Source organism: Crinia signifera, chromosome 9, assembly GCF_055691185.1.
Source record: "Crinia signifera chromosome 9, ASM5569118v1, whole genome shotgun sequence".
NCBI lineage: Eukaryota > Metazoa > Chordata > Amphibia > Anura > Myobatrachidae > Crinia > Crinia signifera.
The window spans coordinates 73,479,023-73,501,839 of record NC_139225.1 but is presented as its reverse complement, the minus strand read 5'-3'; the positions used below and the strand labels follow the sequence as shown (position 1 = coordinate 73,501,839).

At 43.1% G+C, this 22,817-nt stretch overlaps 1 protein-coding gene across 1 annotated transcript in view; it reads left to right on the top strand.

The window, feature by feature from the left end:
* ATP7A (ATPase copper transporting alpha) overlaps positions 1 to 22,817 on the top strand; it is a 109,570-nt gene that overhangs the window by 15,026 nt on the left and 71,727 nt on the right. Inside the window, exons 2-3 of the mRNA XM_083159233.1 lie at positions 10,882 to 11,013; positions 21,509 to 21,977. Of these exons, the coding sequence (XP_083015359.1) occupies positions 10,882 to 11,013; positions 21,509 to 21,977 (601 nt within the window). The remainder of the gene's footprint in view (positions 1 to 10,881; positions 11,014 to 21,508; positions 21,978 to 22,817) is intronic.

Below are 22,817 nucleotides of genomic sequence, written 5' to 3'. Positions count from 1 at the left end.
GTGGGCTCTATTAAACTAATGTGGACTACACACAAAGCGAGTTGCTGAGCGTTCTGAGCAATGCTAGATCGCTTAGATCCCTCAACAAGATCAATCAGCAGACAGGGATGTGTCGGTGCTGTGTGCTGAGTGATCTATCATGGTCATAGTTCTCCGGTGAGAACACTGGCCCTGCCTTGTGATTAATACCCAGCATGCTAGATATTAATCGTCAGGTGATAGCAATGTGTGGGGCTGCACATCAGTATCTGTATGCCCCTACACACAATCTACTAAGATTGCTTAGAAAATGCCCTTAAATTGCTAGGTGTATAGGCCCCATAAGACTGAGCTGATCATCTTCTCAAGTCCTTCACATCTCATTATCTATTGATGGCACTTCTATTTCCTCTAGCCCGCAGTGTCGGAGTCATCCTTAATGCCTCCCTCTTCTTCAACCCACACATTCAGCACCTCTCAAAAACCTGCTGTTTTCATCTCAATCATATAGCCAGGATCAGACACCACCCTCTTGTACAAGCCCTTCGCTGGTTTCACTTCCATTTCACCATCCAATTCAAGCTTATCATGCTCATTTGCAAAGCCCTCACCAACTCCTCTCCCATTTACATCTCTGATATCATCTCCTTTTACACTCCTGCCTGTCCTCTTCGCTCTGTCATTGCACGCTGCCTCTCCCACTTACTGATTACTTCCTACCACTCTTACCTCCAACACTTCTCACGTGCTACTCCCAACCTGTGGCATTCTCTACCGCTCTCCCTCACACTCTCCTCCTCTCTACAAAACTTAAAATGCGCTCCCAAGACCCACTTCACCAAACCCAGACAAATCTCACCTTAACCCTCTGTTCAATACTTTCTATGCCATCTTTGTCAATCCTGTTTTTCTGCCTCTCCCAATTAGAATGTAAGCTCTCATGGCCCTCTTTTCTCCTGTGCTTTTCCTTCTCTTACACAAACCATTTTTGATGGCAGCAGATTCTGCGGTTTTCTGCCATGCTGGTACTTACTCCAGTGTCCCCTGCTGATGCAGCTATGTTTCTCTACCGTCCAATGGGATACTGGGTTATACTATGGGGATAGAGATCCTCCGCAGTAGAGACAGGCACATTAAAGCTTTAAGTGTGTGTGCACTGGCTCCTCCCCTCTATCTCCCTCCACTAGTCAGTTTAGAAAAATGTGCCTCAGGAGAGGCAGTGCTTTCTGGATGCTCCAGACTTTTTCTTCAAATTTTATTTAGTTTATTATTTTGGGGCGCTGCTTTGACCAGGCAGTTGTCCTACTTCGAGGGTGTCAGGGGTAGGGTCAGTCCCCGACCTCTTAAGGTGCAGAGCTGACCCTGCTGCAGGATAATCTATCCTGAGTGGGGCCTGTCACCGCACAGCATTGCGCTGTAGCGAGCAGGCCCCCCAGCTGCCGCACACCCCCTGACTGGTCCGAAGACGTCTGTGGTGAGTACAGGTTGGGGGTCCCACAAGGGGACTCCCCAAACCGTTCTGTGCGGCGGCCCTCTCGCAGGGACCGCGCGACCCCCCCCCCCCCTCATCACACTGTCATAGGGTGATGCCGCTGGACCACCAGGGATGCCCAGGGCGTTTTTAAGCATTTTTATGTGAAAAGCGCTTCTTATGCCAGTTTAAATATACTGGAAGCGCCAGCTCCGTGTAAAGGGGGCGGGGCTTCGCTTAGAGCGGGACCAGGCTCTGCTGGGCGCGCCCTGTCTCTGCTTCCTGCTTCTTCACGCATACAGAGGTCGCCATTACAGCTCCTCAGCGGCGTGGTGGATTTGATCCTTTGCAGCAGCGGCAGAGACAGCAAGTTATAACAGCGCAGCAGCGTTGCTTAGCTGTGTTATTTACACTGTGTATGACATATCACTGTGTGTTTTGTGCGTTACCAGCTCACTCAAATCCGTGAGTTAAGGTTTAGGGTGTGCTGGTCTCCTCATATTGCTCTGAGTCTACCCCACTGGCTAGTTAACCATTTGTACACACACCATAGTCTCTAATACAAGGTGTATTACACTTATACTGTGTAGAGTTACAGTACATCAGGTGTGGGTGTTGTGTGTGCGTGTGTGCGCTGCTGGGGGTGTCCTGTTGCTTCATCATGGTGAAAAAGTTAACATGCATGGTGTGCAGCACAAAGTTTATTCCAGCTTCACAGTCACAGGTTACCTGTGAGCCATGTATGCTGCCACAGCCCAGTGGTGTAACCACTCAGGTCAGTGGGGTGCCCCCACAACTTGTGGATGGGTCACAGGCTGATAGTCAAGAGCCTGCCTGGGCCAGCAGCATAAAAACGCTGACCAGCACTCTGCACTCTGCTAATACACACATAAAAACGCTTCCCAGCTCTCTGCAAATACTGTACACAGCAGATGCAGAGGGTGCAAAGGGAATTAGCCATGTTGTCTGCCAGGGTTGATATTCTCACCCCTCCCCCTGCTCAGCCTCCAAAGCGGCCTGCTACTGCAATGGCCCCTGACTCTGATGATGATGATGACATCCTTGAAGTGGGAGATGGGGCAAATGAACAGGATACTGTTCAGGAGCAGTCTTTAGTTCATGGTTCTGAGGCTTTAATTAAGGCCATTAGGGAAGTGTTAGAGCTTCCTATGGAGGAACCCTCTGAGGGAGATTCCTTTTTCATGACCCAGAGAAAACAGCCGGTGTATTTCCCAGAACAGGCTGAATTAGAAAGTGCTTTTAAAGGTGCTTGGCAGAACCCTGAAAAGAGGTTCCAGCTTTCAAAGAGGTTCACAAATGCGTATCCCTTTGATCCTGTTGGTAGGAAAAAGTGGGAGGAACCGCCAGCGGTGGATTCCTCTGTTTCCCGCCTTTCAAAGAAGGTGCTGTTACCAGTTCCTGGGGTGTCTACCCTCAAGGATGGTGCAGATAGGAGACTTGAAGCAACACTTAAGTCTATGTTCACGGCCAGTGGGGCTTCACAACTCCCGGTATTGGCCAGTTGCTGGATGGCTAAGGCCATTTATACTTGGTCCACGCAGATCCAAGAGGGTTTGTTGGGGGACATGTCCGTGGCTCAGATAGGTGAAAACTTGCGTCACATTCAGGACACGACACGGGTGCTTTGTGAGGCACAGAAGGAATTGGGAGCTATAAACGCGCAGAATTCTGCAATGGCCGTGTCAGCTAGGCGGGCTCTGTGTTTGCGCCAGTGGGTGGCTGATGTGGATTCCAAGAAGAGTGTGGAAAGCATACCTTTCACAGGGGAGAGGCTCTTTGGTAGTGAGCTGGACGACTGGATTTCTAAGGCTACTGCAGGGAAATCCACGTTCCTCCCATCAGCACCCACTCCGGCAAAACGCCCTTTCACTGGTCCCTCCCAGCAGTCCTTTCGTGGGTCCAAGTTCCGCCCTAAGGCCAGAGGCGCCTCCAATGGTAGCAGAGGCACTAGAGGGAAATTCAGGAAGCCAAACCCCTCAGGTCATCAGGACCGATCCACTGCCCCTGCCGCTTCCAAGCTGGCAGCATGACGGGGTTCACCCACCACAAGACTGTCTCGAGGTGGGGGCCCGGCTGTTACACTTCAGCAAGGTGTGGGACACCTCGTGCCTAGATTCCTGGGCCAGGAGTCTTATTTTGCTAGGTTACAGGCTGGAGTTTGCCAGGCCCCCTCCTCGACGCTACTTCAAGTCGGCCCTCCCAGCCTCAGTGGAGGATCAGTTGCTCCTTCAGGGAGCAATTCACAAGCTCCTCCTGTCCAAAGTAATCCTACCTGTACCAATACAGGAGCAAGGCCAGGGTTACTATTCAAACCTGTTCCTTGTCCCCAAACTGGACAGTTCAGTAAGGCCCATTTTGAATCGGAAGTCGCTGAACCCCTTTCTGCAGGTGTTCAAATTCAAAATGGAGTCGCTCAGGTCGGTGATTGCCTCCCTGGAAAAAGGGGAATTTCTGGCCTCTGTAGACATCAAGGACGCCTATTTACACGTCCCAATTTGGCCTCCCCATCAAGTCTTTCTAAGATTTGCGGTGGGAAACAGCCATTACTAGTTTCAGGCGCTACCCTTCTGGCTGTCAACTGCCCCGCGCGTCTTTACCAAGCTCATGGCAGAAATGATGGTCCTTCTCGGGCTCCAGCGGGTGAATATCATACCCTACCTGGACGATCTGCTGATCAAGGCAGGATCGGAGGAGGCCCTGAAGTGCGTTAAATCTGACTATGCAGGTGTTGAGAGACCACGGGTGGTTTTTAAACATACCAAAATCCTCGTTGCTCCCGAGCCGGAGAATGGTGTTCCTGGGTATGACTCTGGACACGATGGAGCAGAAGGTGTTCCTGCCGGCCGAAAAGGCTTCAGCTTTACAGGAATTGGTAAGAGAGGTCCTATCAAACCCTTGGGTCTCGGTGCACCTCTGCCTGAGGCTCTTGGGCAAGATGGTTGCTTCATTCGAAGCCATCCAGTATGCCAGGTTCCACTCCAGGACTTTTCAGCTGGATATCCTCACGAAATGGTCAGGATCCCCCAGCAAATGCACAGGAGGATTTGCCTGTCTGTGCAGACCAAACTCTCCCTGCTAGATTCGCCAAATCTATTGGCGGGTCGCTGCTTCCATATACAGGACTGGCTTCTGATTACCACGGATGCCAGTCTCAGAGGCTGGGGAGCCTTGATACAGGGAGTCTGCCTGCAAGGCCGTTGGTCTCCGATGGAATCCATGCTGCATATAAACAACCTCGAACTGAGGGCTGTTCACTATGCCCTATTACAGGCGGAGCCTATGTTGCAGGGCAGGGCGGTACAAGTCCAGTCGGACAATGCAACTACGGTTGCCTACATCAACCGCCAAGGAGGGACAAGGAGCATGCCCTGTATGAGGGAAACCACCAGGATATTCTCCTGGGCGGAACGCCATGTAAAAGCCCTGTCGGCCATCTTTATACCAGGAGTCGACAACTGGGAGGCGGATTTCCTCAGTCGTCACGATCTCCACCCCGGGGAGTGGGGACTTCACCCTCAGGTGTTCCAGGACCTGTTAGATCTTTGGGGCCTCCCTCAGATCAACCTTATGGCCTCACGGTTCAACCACAAGCTGGACAGGTACTGTGCCCGACCAGGGATCCAGGGGCAACAGCAGTAGATGCCCTGACTTGGACGTGGGATTTTCAGCTGGTGTACCTGTTCCCACCGCTCCCGTTGCTGGCACAGGTGCTAAAGAGGATTCGACACCAGAGAGTAGAAGCCATTCTAGTGGCTCCAGACTGGCCTCAAAGGGTCTGCTACGGGGACATTCAGGCCATGCAGGTAGAAGACCCGTGGCATCTTCCTCTAAGAAAAGATCTTCTCCTCCAGGGACCGTTTGTCTTTCAGGACTTACCGTGGCTGTGTTTAACGGCCTGGAGGTTGAGCGGCAGATATAAGGCCTCAAGGGACTACATCCCTTTGTAATTACAACCATGACACGTGCCAGGAAACCAGTCACGGCTTCTCACTACCATGTTATATGGAAGAAGTACATAGCCTGGTGTGAGAAAAATGCTTTGCCACCAGCAGTATTTCGTCTTAACAATCTGTTAAGATTCCTTCAAGCCGGTTTGGACTTGGGCCTCCGGTTGGGGTCCTTGAAGGTACAGATCTCGGCTCTGTCAGTATTTTTTCAGAAGAAACTGGCGCTGTTGCTGGAGGTCCACACCTTCCTGCAAGGGGTGCTGAGGATTCAGCCTCCCTTTGTACCACCCACCGCGCCTTGGGACTTGGATGTGGTCCTCACCTTCCTTAAGTCCTCTTGGTTCGTTCCTTTGGAACAATCGGAGTTGAAACATCTTACTTGGAAGACTGTTGTCCTGCTGGCCTTAGCCTCAGCCAGGCGGGTGTCTGAGCTTGGGGCATTGTCTTGTAAAAGCCCTTACCTGGTATTCCACGAGGATCGAGCAGAGCTCAGGACCAGGCCGCAGTTTCTGCCAAAGGTTGTGTCCGCATTCCACCTGAACCAACCTATTGTGGTTCCTTCCAGCGCGGTACATCCTGATATCCCTCTCTTTGGATGTGGTACATACCCTCAAGGCGTATGTTAAACGTACGGCTAGAATCCGGAAGTCGGATAGTTTGTTTGTATTGTATGCAGGGCTCTCCTGCATCTACAAAGACCATAGCCCAGTGGATTCGATGCACGATACAACAGTCCTATGCATCGGCTGGGTTGTCCCTTCCTCCAGCGTTGAAGGCCCATTCCACCAGATCTGTTGGGACTTCTTGGGCGGCTGCCTGAGGGGTTTCGGCTCTGCAGCTGTGCAGGGCCGCAACTTGGTCAGGGAGTAACACGTTTGTCAAGTTTTACAGATTTGACACTCTGGCCAGGGAGGATTCCCAGTTCGGACAAGCGGTTCTACAGCAGACTCCGCACGTTCCCGGCCATTCTGGTAGCTTTGGGACCTCCCCATAGTATAACCCAGTATCCCATTGGACGGTAGAGAAAATAGGATTTTGGGTACCTACCGGTAAATCCTTTTCTCGTAGTCCATATGGGATACTGGGAGCCTGCCTCTGTGCGGCTTTCTGCTGTAACGACACTGTTACTAACACGGTTAGGGCTTGTTGCCTTGTTGTCATATATTGCCCTTCTTCAAGGATTATGGTGAACTCAGAAGTTGTTATGATTCACCTCTTTTGTTATTTTATGTATTTTGGTTTGGGTGTGCTGTGAGAATCTCACCACGTTATTGTTCACATACCTCCTCACATAGCTCTCCTTCGGCACAGTTTTTCATTAACTGACTAGTTGAGGGAGATAGAGGGGAGGAGCCAGTGCACCCACACTGAAAGCTTTAATGTGCCTGTCTCCCCTGCGGAGGATCTCTATCCCCATAGTATAACCGAGTATCCCATATGGACTACGAGAAAAGGATTTACCGGTAGGTACCCAAAATCCTATTTTCTGTACCCTGTACTTTTGTATTAAACTGTTGTCTTTGCTTATTAATTTATGTACTCTGTAATTGGCTGCTGCGGATCCCTTGTAGCGCCATATAAATAAAGGAAAATAATAACAGCATCCGTATAACATATAGGGGTCGATCCTATTAGGTGTTAATGATTCACACTCGTAAATCATCACGGCATCAGTCGCCTATTGCGGCGGTCTGTATTCACTTAAAAGTGCTCGCACCTCCATAGCGGTGCGAGCAATTTTAAGCGAGTTTGGCCCAGCGAAGGGTGCGAGATAGGCTTAACTCGCACCCTTCGGCACTTATAGGATTGACCCCAAAGTAGGCTTTAGGTATTTCCTTCTATTTAATTGAAAGCAAAACATGAAGGCCAAATCCATAAAAGTGTGCAATCCATAATCTATTTAATTAGATGTTTCATTGTAATCTAGTCCTCTACGCAAATGTACAGGTTTCTTCTCTCAATTATGTCTTGTGGACAGTCAGTGTTTCCCAATCATTACATGCCATTTAGTCTTATAACAAAGAGAATAATTCACATCTCTTTTTTTGGCTTCCTAGTCATCTGATGGGATTGTTTGTCCCATTCATGTGCTTTTGCATGTGACAAAGAACGCTGTCCCATTTAAAAAAAAAAACAAGGTTCAGGCTAATTCCTGTGTGTTGAAGTGATTTATAGATTACATGTAATTTACACTTGAATAAATGTGTTTATTCTAGATAAAACATAATCCGCTTTTCAGCAAATGCCTTATTAAAAAGCACAAACCTTGTCGTTTGGCACCGCCCAATTGGCTGAGCAAGCCACAGCAATAAAGGATTATGAAACTGATAAGAGACTATTTTAGAGTATGTCAGGATTTCTCAATTGAGTTTTTTCTTTTTGGTGGAATAATCCCAAATGTGCATTTACGTGTATTAATTCATGAACATGTAGATTATTATATTATTTTCTGAAAAATGTGCTACTTTGAACCAAAATGATTACAGTCATTACCGAACTCCTTTATTCTTCAGTCTTTTCTTTGACTAGTCCTAACCATGCCCTCATCCCCAAGTGACGCCGTAATTTTTTTATATTATAACAACATTCTTGGGCGAGACTAATGCCTCAGGGTTATGTGTGGATTACACACATGTTCATATTTCTGTTATTGTATTTCCATTGGTTATGGACCCATTGGTGTCCTATTGAGTGTAGTTTATTTGGTATATGGGTCTAATGGCTTCATGAGGTGGTAGGCGTGGTTCTAATATCAACCTTTTCTGTTATGTCAAAATTTTAAGCATGTCAACCTGTTTAATTCTAATTGTGCCCCTAACTCTTCTGCTAACATTAACCCTAGCACTAAAGTTAAGCTTCCTGGAAATGTCATTATGACCATTTATACGTCAACATTCTGACCATGCTGACAGTCAGTGTTGAAATTCTGTCGATGTCCACATTTTTTAACTGTCACCATTACAACCATGTTGATGTAATGTTGATATTGTGACAGTTGACAATCTGACTGGCTAGGTCGTGAATATTTATCGTTTCCAGCTCTTCTGAAGTCTTGTGAAATGATGAGTCGGTTAGCTAAAGGATGGGGCTGCAGCGGGGGTGAGGTCAAGAACATTACTGCGCATGTGCATCACCCATAGGGAATAAAGTTACAGACAATCCTTGGCCTACTCTGCATAAGTGCTACTCTAGCTGGAGTAGCACCTAGCCTTGCTGGACATACTACTGGTAAAATGACCCTACTGCGTTCAGAAATCCAGACAAATTAGTCATGTCAGAAGGGCACAAACACAACTACAACCTACGTTCGTCTATTTAGATGGGTAAATGTCGGGCAAGGGAGTATACAGAAACTCGGATTATATTCTCATCTAAGGGTTTAGTTTAGGTGTGTTTGTGTTTTAGGAACAGCGTTTAAAACGAGTTCATATGTTATTCCTGGAAAGACCAAGCAAACACCTCATATGCCAACATCTGCCACAGTTCAGGCTTTTTACTATGCTTCATAAGCTAAATATCTATTATCTTGTTGCGTCCTTATGGGGCCCACACATGTAGAGATTTTTTCCAGAGATTCCCCTTGAACTTTCCCCTAATCTAGATGCTCAGAAACTGCCAGCGATGTGCACCAGTAAATTCAGCATGGGAGATTTAAGTTAATCAAGTTAATACAGATCACTGATCGCTATCACCCACTACACAAAACACGGGCGATGAGCAGTCTCTTGCTAAGCGATCCAGGGCTGTGGAGTCGGAGTCGAAGAATCGGAGTCTGAGGAAATTTAGCGTATCTGGAGTCGGGGTCGGAGTCGGCAAACAATGCACCGACTCCGAAAATTATAATTAATGACTTCTCTACTGTAAGAATAAAGACCAATGAATACAGTGCCTCACGTAACCGCAAAACGAACACGTTAAGTGACCGTGAAAAAGCATGCTTTTCATGTGCTTCACTATATGGCACGCAACGCACACTTCGGAGCACCAATACTTATAAATGTATTCTCCCTTGTAGTTTACAACTTATTTCCAACGTTCAATAATGTTTTCAATACCTCGTTGGTAGAAATCACCTGGTGTAGACTCGAAAAATTCATTCAATCAAGCTCTCCCACCATACGCACAACATCTTTTTACGCGGATGAAGATCTTGTTTCATGCGCGGGGTTGTTTGTTTACCTTGGCTAAGCCATTCCTTACTCTTGTTCATATTGATGTACAGGCACCATTTTTCGTCGCCAGTAACGATTCGGTAAAGAAATCGTTCCTTGTGTCCATTAATTGAACGGTGACGAGCAAGCAAACCAGCGGAGATTGTGGCTCGTTGTTTTTTGTTGTCGTCACAAAGCATGCGGAACTCATGCTCCACACTTCTGAACCTTTCCTATTGAGTGAAGATTCTTCTCTATAGATAGAAGAGCTTAGAAGGACTTGATGGAACAGCTTCTTGGATTCAACTGTTAGTGTTTATATTTATTTTAAAACCTGCGTGCCTGCTTGTCTGTATGAGGGTAGACGTGTACATGTTTCTGGAAGAAACTGTCTATCCTAGGTTTTTAAGTGTGGTGCAAGAAATGTATCCAATACATTTGCATATTAAAACAGAGGAGTCAGAGTCGAGGAGTCGGGGTCAGAGGTACGAGAGGTCGGAGTCGGGACATTTATCTACCGACTCCACAGCCCTGAAGCGATCTGACTAGATTTATCCAGCAGGCTGGTTATACATCTCCGGCAATAGTGCAGGGCCACACATCGCTATCACAATGGCCCCTATACATACAGCGATGTGTGTTTAATTTTGAAAAAATCTAGTCAACGTCCGAGGACTTAGAAATTAGCCCTTTATCTCTACGTGTGTAGGCCCCATTCGTTTTACAGTCCGAAATACGGTAATTCATATTCTGCAAGATACCAATTATTCAAAATTATTAAAGTCGCTGTGTAGGCTGTTAATATTGCACACTTACAACATCAAGTCTGTGTTGTGTTTTAAGCATAGATCTAATTTTGTAAACTATAGTTGGGGGAAAGGATTTGAAATGAATGCGTTACATTAGCTGCCAATTGGTGCACACCATGTTTGCTTGTAAAAGGTATATTCCCTATTTAGACAGAAAGGTCTAGACCAGAGATATATGTAGCTGTCTCTAGGAAATCAGATTAGCCAACATTGCTGCTGGGGTGAATTGGTGACATCAGTATTCAGCATTTGTTAATTTAATACACGATCTCTGCAGGGAAACGTTACACAGCCCAATTGTTGACGCTAGTCTGGAATACAGCTACGTTCTAGCAACAGTTTATTATTGTTCTATATTTTAGACGTAATCTCTAGAGCCTTTGTCCTGTAATGCTTATCGTCTAATTGTAAGGTATGTTTGTGAGGTGTCTTATTGTATCTTCGTGACCTCTTTCTGTTGTGTGTGTGTTCACTGAATTGTTTTTTCCTTCCTCCCTACTTAGGGATTGAATCTTATGGCAATGGATTCGAGGGCACTCCTGGCTATTATCCCCGTGGAGGGGATGACCTGCAATTCTTGTGTCCAGACTATTGAGCAAAGGATTGGCAGTCTTAATGGGATTCACAGTATTCAGGTACATTAATCTAATACTTGCAGCATTGTATGTGATATAGTATATGTCTCTTCCATATTTCTCAGTGTTGGAAACACATTATGTAAAGTTTTAATGGATATTTTTTGGTACTTGTTTCCTAGCACGGCCACACCGATCATGATCTTGGGCATCGCAGGTAAAAAAATCGCGTCGGTCGCATCGCATGCGGGCTAAAAAATCGCATGCGATGCGACCGACGCGATGCCCGCGATTTCCCATAGGGAACAATGTTAAATGCCTCAATTTACCCAAATCATCATAGGGAACAATGGTAAATGGGCCAGAAACCCCCAAAACACCCCTGAACAGTGAAATGGCCCCCCAAAATTAGTTTACGCCACCCCATGATCAACGTGAACCTGAAGCGTGGCGAGCGCAGCGGTACGCGTCCTCCGACCTTTTCATACCCCCACTATCCACGTCGGCGTGGAGTTGAAAATAGAATAGTGTGGCGAGCGCAGCGAGCCACCGAGCCCGAAGCATGGCGAGGGGACGCGGATACCTGTGAAGCCCGCGAAGGGACGCGTTTACCTGTGAAGGTATCCGCGTCCCCTCGCGGGGCACGCTGCGCTCGCCAAACTATTCTATTCTCATCTCCACGCCGACGTGGATAGTGGGGGTATGAAAAGGTCGGAGGATGCGTACCGCCGCCCCTCGTGGGCTTGCTACGCTCGCCACGCTTCGGGTTCACGTTGATCGTGGGGTGGCGTAAACAAATTTTGGGGGGCCATTTAACTGTTCAGGGGTGTTTTTGGGGGTTTCTGGCCCATTTACCATTGTTCCCTATGATGATTTGGGTAAATTGAGGCATTTAACATTGTTCCCTATGGGAAATCGCGGGCATCGCGTCTGGACCATTTAAGCCTTTTTTAGCCGCCTGCGATGCGACGACGCGATTTTGACTTTTTTCAATGCATTTCAATGGGAAATCGCGGGCGTCGCATCGCAGACCACGCGATTGTGGCCGTGCTAGGAAACAAGTACCCATTTTTTTCATAAATGGCTGATAAAAGCATCCTTCACAAACAGCAACTTTAACAAGCTCTTGCCTCCACTGAGGTCCCTTTTTTTTTTTTTTTTTAATGTACCAATGCATTGGGTTCTACAGAAATAGGATGGCTAATGGTGCAGCAAAAATACAGATGGTGATTAAACGTTTTTTTTCCAGATTGAATTGCCCGCTCTTATTTGGGAGAATATTATTTATCTGTTTCTGTTTACATTTATTTTCCTTACTGGTATATTCTTTTATAGTCTATTTGCAGAGATGTTTAGCTAAAGCCGTACTACTATAGAACATAACCTAGATCTTTGTGCAAATTCTTCTTTTTTCCTGGCTTGATATGTGAAAATATTGGTAAAAATCTGTCAGATTACAAAAATATTCTAACTGATCTTGTTTTATTTAATGAAGTTACAGCTATATTAGTTTTATAAATATATAGGCTGCAATAAAGTTTTATTGCGTATTATTAAAAACAATAAATATTGATGGTCTTAAAAGCAGATCTGATCCCAGATATTCTTTTATAATTACTCCATAGTACCATGGTTATCCTTGGAGAGAGTGTAGTATTGCAGAAAAAAGTGCTCTCTCCCGGTGGAACATAGGGGAGCTATGAGTTGCTCCGTTACACTGGAAGTAAAATTGTGAGCAAGTATCACAACCCTTCTATACATCCCCACAATGCTGTACTGTCTGGTGGAAGGTGGTAAATATTATATCTATTGTTAAACTAGAAATGTGTGTGCAGTAAAATTAATTTTATTAGCGAATACCCATGGCTGCCATTTCAATGAGCACGGTTCACCCTGTGCTCTAATCCACAGCGCATTGGTGGGCAATTATCTTCCAGCAAATATTTGAGGGTCGCACACAAAATATCTTGTATATACAATATTCATCGCCAAAAATGCTGTAATATTTTTATCAAGAATATTTGTACTAAATATTTTACAAGACAAACAGAATAAGAAAAGTAACACTGATTATGAATAAAAACAGTAAATGTCTATGTAGTACAAAGAACCGGAATGGAGGAGGAAAAGGGGAAAAGGAGAAACCAAGGGCATTAAATTAATAAACAATCATGCCTGCGTAGAATCAAATTAAGTATTAATTTAATAGGGAAAAAAAACAAGCAGTAACAATCAAAAGTGGAATCATCGATTATATATAAGAAAACCCAGTGGGATGTTTGAAACGCGCAATAAGCAGAGAAGAGTAGTTGGGCATCATCACTGCAATAAGGAGCACGGTTGTAGGTTGAGCCAAATAGGACAAGCATCTTCCATGCATGAGCCTTGATTTTTGGAAACCTTTTTTTGGTACCTGTGTAGTTTCACGGTGCCAGCATGGCGCCGTGCGTCTGAGTCCCCTTGCGGGGCTTGGTGGCTCGCCACGCTATCTAAAATCAACTCCATGCCAACATGGATAGTGGGGGTATATGAGAGGCATAAAACCGGGGAAGTGGCTCTAATTTGATTTGCTCTTTAAGCAAAGCATCGCACTCCAGGTCAATAATCTCAAATTGGAGATCACAAGGAGTGGCGTGGGGATCAAAGATAAATCTTTTTCTATTGTTTTGAAATCATTGAATCTCTGCGAAAATGAATGAACTGCTTATTTTCTAAATGACTGGAGAAAGGCAGAAATTTGGTCATAAATGACTTCACGTAGAAATGCAAATCATGATCAAAAATCCCCGTCCCTTGCAGTCTTAAATTCAATTCATTCATATTGCCCATAATATCCACAGCAAATTAATAATCCGATAACCAGTCCTGGGGAAAATCTGATTTCTTTTCCTTTCATGTTTCGCAAACACCGATCTGGTGCATTCAAGCAACCATCTCATTGGCTTTCTCTGATTTTTTTTCTTCAGCAGATACATTTTTATACTTCAAAGCATGTTTTGTCTGAAAATGTCGATTTAAAGACTCCTAGAAAGACTCAGACAGCAAATAGCGTGTATAACGTTTCAGTTATATTAACTGTTATCAAATACAAAGCTTAAATACAGGTGATATACCTTTATACCAAAGACAAAGTGTACAGTGCTCACCTCCGTGACGGGACCTCCTGCTCGGCGTGTGTGAACTGCTGCAAGTGGCATTATCATACTGAGACCTGGCGAGATGTTTACATGGTAACCAATATTCCGCTATTCGCACCTGGAAAGCAGGTTTATAGTTACAACATATTAGCTACTATCATGATTATTATCATCCAATCACTCATAGCAATGTTAACACAGACATTAAATTTATAAATATAATACATGAAGATAACTGTACCATGCTATATTAACAAATAAACATATTTAAGAAAAACAGGAGTACGAAATGTTCCTAAACGAAAAATCCATTGCGCCTCACATCTCAAAAGTTTTTTTGACCTATCTCCTCCCCTGATAGAGAGGGGGGGGGGAGGGGGGATGTGGTCAATCATCCTATAACGTATAGAATGTACTGCGTGACCCATCTCTAAAAAATGCCGTGCTACCGGCTCTTCGCTGTGTCCTGTTTGAATGGCAAATAAGCTGGTACACCATAAAAGTGGAATTACATGTTAATTGATGACGGATATTGATCTTTTTTTCCATTTAACGGATGTGGGAATTGACTACCAGGCAATAAAAACTGACAGGTGACACAGCTACGTTTCAGACAACCTAATTTTTTACTCTGAGTTAAAAAAACTCTACTTTAGCTGGATACTGTAGAATGTCTGTTTTTAGAAGCCAGTTATGTAAGTTTTTCCCTCTACGATAACATGGCATTAATTGTGTGTTATTTATAGGAAGCTGTGGGTCACTACAGACAATAGGCCAGTGTTTTTTAGTAATATTGTTCACTTCTGGGGATTTGATGTTCTAATTACTCACCCAGGGGAACTTTCTGATGTTACTTTTATTTTTCTGTTTGTTTAGCATTGATCCATAGCTAAAACTTTTTCTAGACCTAGACACCTGTCGACCTTGCAGTATGTCAACCCAACAGTCTGGACCTAATGATTGTTGACCATCATTAGGTCGACCAACCGACTGTATCCCACTGCAGACATTACAGACCAGCTAATGGGTAATGGAAGAACGCAATCCCTAATCAATGGATCCAATCTTTTTTTAACTCCAAATTATTTGTTATTGCCTTCTCAGGACTGTAACATTACTTCTAATAGTGTTGCAGCTTGCCACAACATACTCCTATGCCAGGAGATCTTCTCATTTTCTGTGTTATATGGTGCTTCCATTCTGTTGAGTCCTCCATTCTTTTTTTTTTTTTTTTTTGTATAACCATTTTATTATGAATAGAATAGAAATGATGTACAGGTTATACAAATGTAAAAACAACATTAAAGTATATGATCTGAACAATGCAATGTATACATGTGATTACTCATTGTAGTAGTCCCCCCCCCCACACCTAATTATGGGGGGGTGATTTTATAATAAACAGGATATAGGGCAATGGAGGGGGGAGCTGAACTTAAAATAATAAAAGTAGTAATAGAATTGCACAAGTAAATCATAGGCAATAGGTCCAACAGTTCTATAGAGAGGTTTCTTCTAAGTGACCACTTGGTGTTTTCAAATATTTTCATAATAGTTCTAGAAATGTCTTCTGGTAAAAACAGTAAGTACTGTTCCCATTTTTTCACACCCTTTTCAATATCCTAACAGGCAGCACGTCTATCATAATGTAGATACGTCATCAATTCCGTCTTTAACATCTCAATAGATGGAGACAATTTATCCAACCCTTGTCTTAATATCATTGATCTGGCCAAAGTGGTAAGTGTCGTTAAGATTCTGGTTATCACTACCCTTATTATCTGGAAGCCATGGTGTGAAGTTGGGCAACAAGAACAGATTCCATGAAAACAGGAGTTTAGTTTTTTGTAATGGCTTGAATCAATGGCTGGGGTGTGTTGGAGCGTCATCGGGGGAGGAGGCAGCGCTTAGAGCTGGCTGCTCCAAGCGTTGCCTCCTCCATAGTGTGAACGGGAAACGGGTCACTCAATCCATTTAACCCGTTCACACTGCACAGCAACTCTGCAACAAACTGGTAAGAACCCTTCTTTTTATCTGGTTTGTATTGCTACCAGTTAGCTGTAACCGGTAACCCCTTTCACTTCGCACCAATTACCGGATTGAACCGTCATGAACCCGGTAATTTTGTGCGATGTGAAAGGGGTATTAGTCGCCCTTCTCTTTACCTGTTCCAATTAATTTATTCAGTAACCGTTTATCACCAGACATAGTTTAGATAACCGTATAATGTAACCATTGCAATAATAATGATTGATGGTTTTTCCTTTTGGCTAACATGGCTATGTTTTTTTTTTTTTGCATTTATTAAAAAATGAAGAAATACATTTGTTTGTAAAGTGCCATGATGTTCACCTCTAATACATGCTCTAAGGCATACATACATTATAATGTGTTTTCAGGCTGCTCTTATATGCTATTTTAGAACTTTATTTGTTTTTAATTAAATCAACATTGTCCAAAGAGCAAGGTACCTGCGTTAATTACATAACGTTTCCCTGCAGGGCAAATTAGAAGCAAATGTCCTAGACAAAAGTGTTCAAGTTAGGATTAAATTAGGTTTTGGCCACATTTTATCCCTGCACTGATGTCCTCATTATAGTAATTATTTTTATTTATATTATCTCTTGGTAATTTGTATCTGTCTTGGCTATATGGCTTTGGAGATCAAATACAAATGTCAACAGTAAAAGTACAAATCTGCCATTGCATTGTTTAATGTATTTGGTAAAGAAGTGTAGAATCGTTGCTAGAGGAGGTGCCCTGACAGTTTATAGCTATCCTTTATCTTCCATGGTCTATTAAAGCTTATTGATTGCTAAGGGTAACTTCTCTATTCCATCCCTCTCCTAAATTTGATCTAATTCCACCCTGCATTATTTTTGGGATGATTAAAACACATCCATAAATTGCATTCAATCTCTGTTGTAAAGTTATCTACCCCCCCCCCCCCCCAAAAAAAAACACAAAAAAAACATAGACATACACACACACTCGTGTGTGCCGCCCCCCCCCCCCCCCCCCCCCCCCCCCAAAAAAAAAAAAAAATCTAAGTAATTAGGTATGGTGTGCAGTTATGTATAGAATGATACCGTTGGAAGTGCAGCCAGTGTGCAATACCTCTGTCAGTGTTTTTGCAATGTGTGCTCATGGCACTAGCATTAATTAGAATATTATAAAAACATTTATATATTAACATAGAATGAATGTTATCTTAAATCGAATTATTATACCGCTATTGCATTCTCTTCTTCATGCAGGACCTGATTTAAAGATGGATACATGACTGAGGTCCCACGGGACTGTGCATATGCTGCGTTTGCATTGTACACCAGTCAAAGTGCCCCTGCATACCTGCACACAATGAGAATGCCTCTGCACATTAATAGGCAGGAAGTGACTGTTGAGGGTTGTTAACTTGGTGTTATTGGGCAGTTGTTTAAAATGCAGGTGTGCCATGGTGGTATTCAGGGCATGTCAGCTGCAAGACCTAGAGTACAAACATTATGTCTGGTGTCTACTGCAGCGTCCAGTTTGCATAGCCATAGACCTACTTGAGCAGTCGATTGCTTATGCAAATTTTGTGGTTGGGGGGTGTCGTATGTGCCATGGTTGGGGGATGGGGGGGTCGAATGTGCTGCGGATGGAGCCAGGATGCGGTTGGCTCACCCGCTCAGAAGTCCTTGCTCATCCACCTGCCCGACACATGTGGGAGATGTGCAGGACCTTCTGAGTGACTGCACAGAAATCATCTGACAAGGCCGTTCTGAATCGTGGGCTGATTCAGAACGGCAAGGCTGTGCATTTAAGTCGCTGTGTGTGCAGACCATGCATTTACATGCGCTTTCAGGCATTTTCTGAGTGATTTAGTAAAATCACTCAGAAAATGCCTGAATGTCCCCCCCCCCTTGTGTAGGCCCCTTAGGCATCACTCTTGTAATCTCTATTGCTCAGATTACTTTTTGTCCTTTTGAGAGAATACAATATATCATCATAAACATCCACAGCGTATCTGTTAAACTGGCTGATATATCATTCAGAAAGGTCTATGGGCTGATATATCATTCAGAAATGCATCAGTGCATTTTGTGAATGTTTATAGAATGATGATTTAACCTTTTTGTTGTAAGTTTTATGATGGTAAGAAAGCAGAAGTATCAGAGGTTATGCGAAATGGAATGGCCTTAACTTTATCTCTATGGCCAAAAGTACATTTGTCCTTTTGAGAGAACACAGTGTGGATATATAGTATATATAATTTTCTTTACCTGCTTTTACTAGATGTTGCGCAATGGAGAAATTTGATGGTTTCTCCGTTCAGCCACCTAACCAATCCACTCCCATCATCCCAGGGCACCCTGCTCATTGTGTGTTAGACTTGTCCAAAAATAATAATTTTCTTGATGAACATCCACAGCTTAATCCGTCCCATAATGGATATCCATTTTCTGTCCCGCACATTCTCCACTCTAAATACAAACGTTTGTTTTTTGCCAAGATAGGAGTTGTTGCTATGGGTAACAAATCAGAATCTATCTGTTATCTTCTAGAAGGTGCTAAATAAATAAGAAGTCGATTCTGATTGGTTGCTATGGGCAACATCCCATCTTCAATAGAAAGCCTATCTTAGTAAATAAACCCCAAAGCGACAAATGGCATATTTTAAATGCGACCAAATAGCAATTAAATCCAGTTATAAAGTAACAATTTATCTCATGAAATGCATCCCTGCTGCTTTGCACCCCCCCACCCCCCATGTGATGAAATGTTGCTATGGGCAACCAATCAGAATCCGTTTTGCGGAATCCTCTTGTGCAGAAATGCATCATAAAATTTACACAGATCCTACTACACACCAAAATTACCGTTTCTTATTCCGACTCCCTCCTCCAATTGTTATAAATTTGGTTCCCCTGACGCAGATATCTCTCACTGCCTTTGGTCTTGTCAAAAAGTACTAGCGTTATGGCATGACCTTCAAACATATAACCCTTTGTGTGCCAACATCTCTGTGGGAGGTGCGCAAAATGTCAACTAAAAATGCCAGCGTCGCTCACATTATATAGATTCAAATAAAAAATGAGTAAAAAAAGATTATATTTCCTATAAAAGGTTACAGGTCTTTCTGATGAATAAAAATATTTGCTTAGTAATTTTCACATCTATTTTGACATATTTCCTTGGCGCTCAAAGGGTTAATTCAGATTTTAAAATATCATTTAAATTTACCAAAACGTGGGCATTTTGGGGCATACACCCTAAAACACTGCTCCCCAATCCTGTCAAAGGGCAAGCGAATCAAATTGGCTGCGGCAACCATAACTCTACAACATCCCCGAACTACATATTTGTTCTCGATGGACTTTACTGACACCACACTCCAAAAAGACAAACTGAAGGACCATTTTTTTTCTTCAATGTTGCTCTCATATATTCTGTCCCATAATATGCCTATTAAAGATGCCATTCGGAAATGCTTTCAACTTGCCACTTGGTGTAACATGAAAGTGACTACTGCAGGTGTCCCCTTTGAAATAGTCTACCAAACCACTTCACTTTAGTTAACCTAACTATTTCACAATCTATGTAGGTCTATCTAGTTTTGTTTTATTTTGATTCAATTATTTTATGATGCATGTTTGTCTTATGCTACATCTTAACACCGGTGCATCATTACTATGGTATTTACATCAGTGTTCACAATTTATTGATTACATTATATTATATTTGCTATAATTTTGTGTCTTGGACATATATGGTTGTAATTTTCATGTTTATCTGTCAATAAAATTCTTCTTCAAAATTTTGCACTTTTCTGTAAAATCCATATGATTTGAGTTGGTTCTACAGTTCAGTCAGATTACTAGAAGTTTAATGAGAAGTTCCCTGATACCGTTGTATTGTAAAGTGAAGTCATAGTGTTGTGTGTACACAACATATCGCAAAACCTAAACGACCTTGAGAGAATCCAACCTGATTTTTTTTTTTCAGTGCTCATAGTAATAGTTCTTAAAAATGTATTTGACAAAACTGAATTTGTGGTCTGTACCTTGCCTGCTCTAAAAGACCATTCACCCTAATCTCCCCGGCTGGCCCGAGTTCAAGATGGGTCTTCCAGTATCCCCCCGATAATGTGTGCAATTTACACTCCTCTGAGCCAAGGTAACTGCACAGGGTTCTCACAACGTGGTGCTTCCAGCAACTAAGTTTTTCTGTTAATGATCGGTACCCAGCTTATATCTCTTCAGTACCCTTGGGAATTACTCCGTTTTCTCTCACTGTCTACAATAATGTATTGCAATGCACTACTGAGAGCGGTTACAGTGATCCACTTGGGGGGTGGTATGAGTGGAGATTTGGGTGCATTATTTATGTTGGAGAAAACTGTGATCAGAGTTACTAATCATTTGTCATGATTCTAAGAAACACTTAAATTGTAAATCACAATTTGTTTGTATCTACTCAGTAATAAAATGTTCACTTCTGGATAATTAGTTACTATTATAATTCTACAGTATAGTGTACTATAGATCTTTCTTTGAATTATTCACAATTTGTAGAGATTCCCAAACAGTACAGCGTTTTTAGTGAGTGAATATGTATAACTCTGTTCCTGCCCTTAGAATTTGCTTGTGATCTTTGATGAGACGGCGCATGAACTGTGACATTGGTATATTGAGTAATGCTTTGCTATGAATTGTTCATTTGTTTTTTTGCGTTCCTAATATTAGCTAATCCGTTGTTTTACTGACTGGTGCCGGTGTCACAGATGGCCACTACTTATCACTTGTTGTCCCCAAATGCACTAGAACATGGCTACACCTGTGCAAAGTACTGGGCAGCATGCCAAGCTGTAATTTGGGCACCAAAAACCCCAACTTTTCACAGATTTCTGCTCTCCACCTCATGAGGATGCGAGCAGAAACCATGAGCATCTGTAGCATTTGCTCCCATCATCGTAAACAGTCGTCCCCTCAAAAAATATATACAAGTAAATTGTGCCTCCTGTTGTCCTAAAGCTGGGTACACACCTAAATATTTATCTGTCCATTGCATGTGGACAAGTGTTGAGTACCAATGAACCTCCTGTGTGGAAGCTTGCTTCCAGTATGCTTGGTATCCTTCGTTTTACCCAGGTATTTCATGTTTACTTAAGTTTTTCTTTGTTGGCCCATTTGCTTGTATCTATTCCATATGCAGTCCTATAAAATGGTCTGTATTTCTTAGAGTGCTGTGTAAAGATCCAGGCAGTGATGAGGCCAATGAGAAACACTGGCCACTATAGAGTTAAACAGTTTGTTTTACCCTTTATTAATTAGTGATACCAGCTGCCTGCACAAACCCTTCACTTACTGGTATATTAGAATGTTTGGCTGGCCGTTAGTTCCTCTTTTTCACTTGGCTACTTTATTGCATTTCAGGTATCGCTGGAAGCAAAAAATGCAGCAGTTATTTATGACCCAACGCATCAGACGTCAGCCACCCTGCAGGAAGCGATTGAGGATATGGGATTTGAGACTGCTCCTATTAGTACACAATCACAGCCTGTACCTACTGATACAGTCCTTCTGCAGCTATCTTCAGAGCAGTCTGCAGAGCACATTCGTAACGGACTCCTACAACACAAGGGAGTCCTGGATGTAATTACCTCTCTGGAGAGGACAGCGCTTAGTGTGACTTTTATACCTTCAGTAGTGCATACTGACATCATTATTGAGAAGTTTCCAGGACTGAGTCTAGAAAACATGAACCCAAGTAAGAGAGATGATCACATGGCACAGAATGGAGATGTCCTGGTGAAAATGAAGGTGGAAGGTATGACGTGCCATTCCTGCACCAGTACTATAGAAGGCAAGATTGGGAAATTGAAAGGAGTGCAACGTATCAAAGGTAATAGGATTTGTTTTATACACAGCGGAGAGGGAACTTGTTGCAATGTATAATTTATCTCAATAATGGTTATTTTAGTTTTAATATGGAGCTATAGGCGACTGTAAACTTTTCTTGGCTCTTGCTATAGAGAATCAACGGACAGCATTCAGTAGAATATATTTGGTAATGCTGCATCAGCAAGGGAATAGCATTCTTAGTCACCAATCTAGATCATCCATTCCATGATCAATTTGTTTTATCCTGTAGAAAACGTGCTTCTTTCACTATACATTTCACCCTTTCATCGTACATTACTGCCCTTTCACTTCTCTTATTTTCACGAGTCCTCTCATGCACGGGAAACATATGGTGTGACCACTGCGCTTGTTCTAGATAAACTGTGAACACATATATTCGTATTATACATGCTCTTCGCCCATGAAGACTCAGGAGACCTGCGACTTCCACATGAATATTTTTATTAAAAAAACTTAATACACAGAAAAAGTAAACCACTTTGAAAAAGATTTTTTAGATAATGAATACACATAGAAAATAGAAAAAGCCGGTTAGATTTTTTTTTCTCTGTCCCCTTGAAACAATGATAAGCCTGATGCTGTGATTTTAGTCAATAGTAGCCATGGTTCCAATAAATATGTATTAGCTTGTATGAATATAAAATCTTCCAGTGATTATTCACACTACGATATCCAAGCAGAACGACCGAAATTGGTTGACAGATTAATTGAAACCAAGACCCGCATATAAATGATAGTGCATGTGCAGTTAACCTTTTCTGTCCCAGCAGCTGGCGTCCCGGCTATCTGGTGACCTTAATAGGTGGACCCCAATGTTATC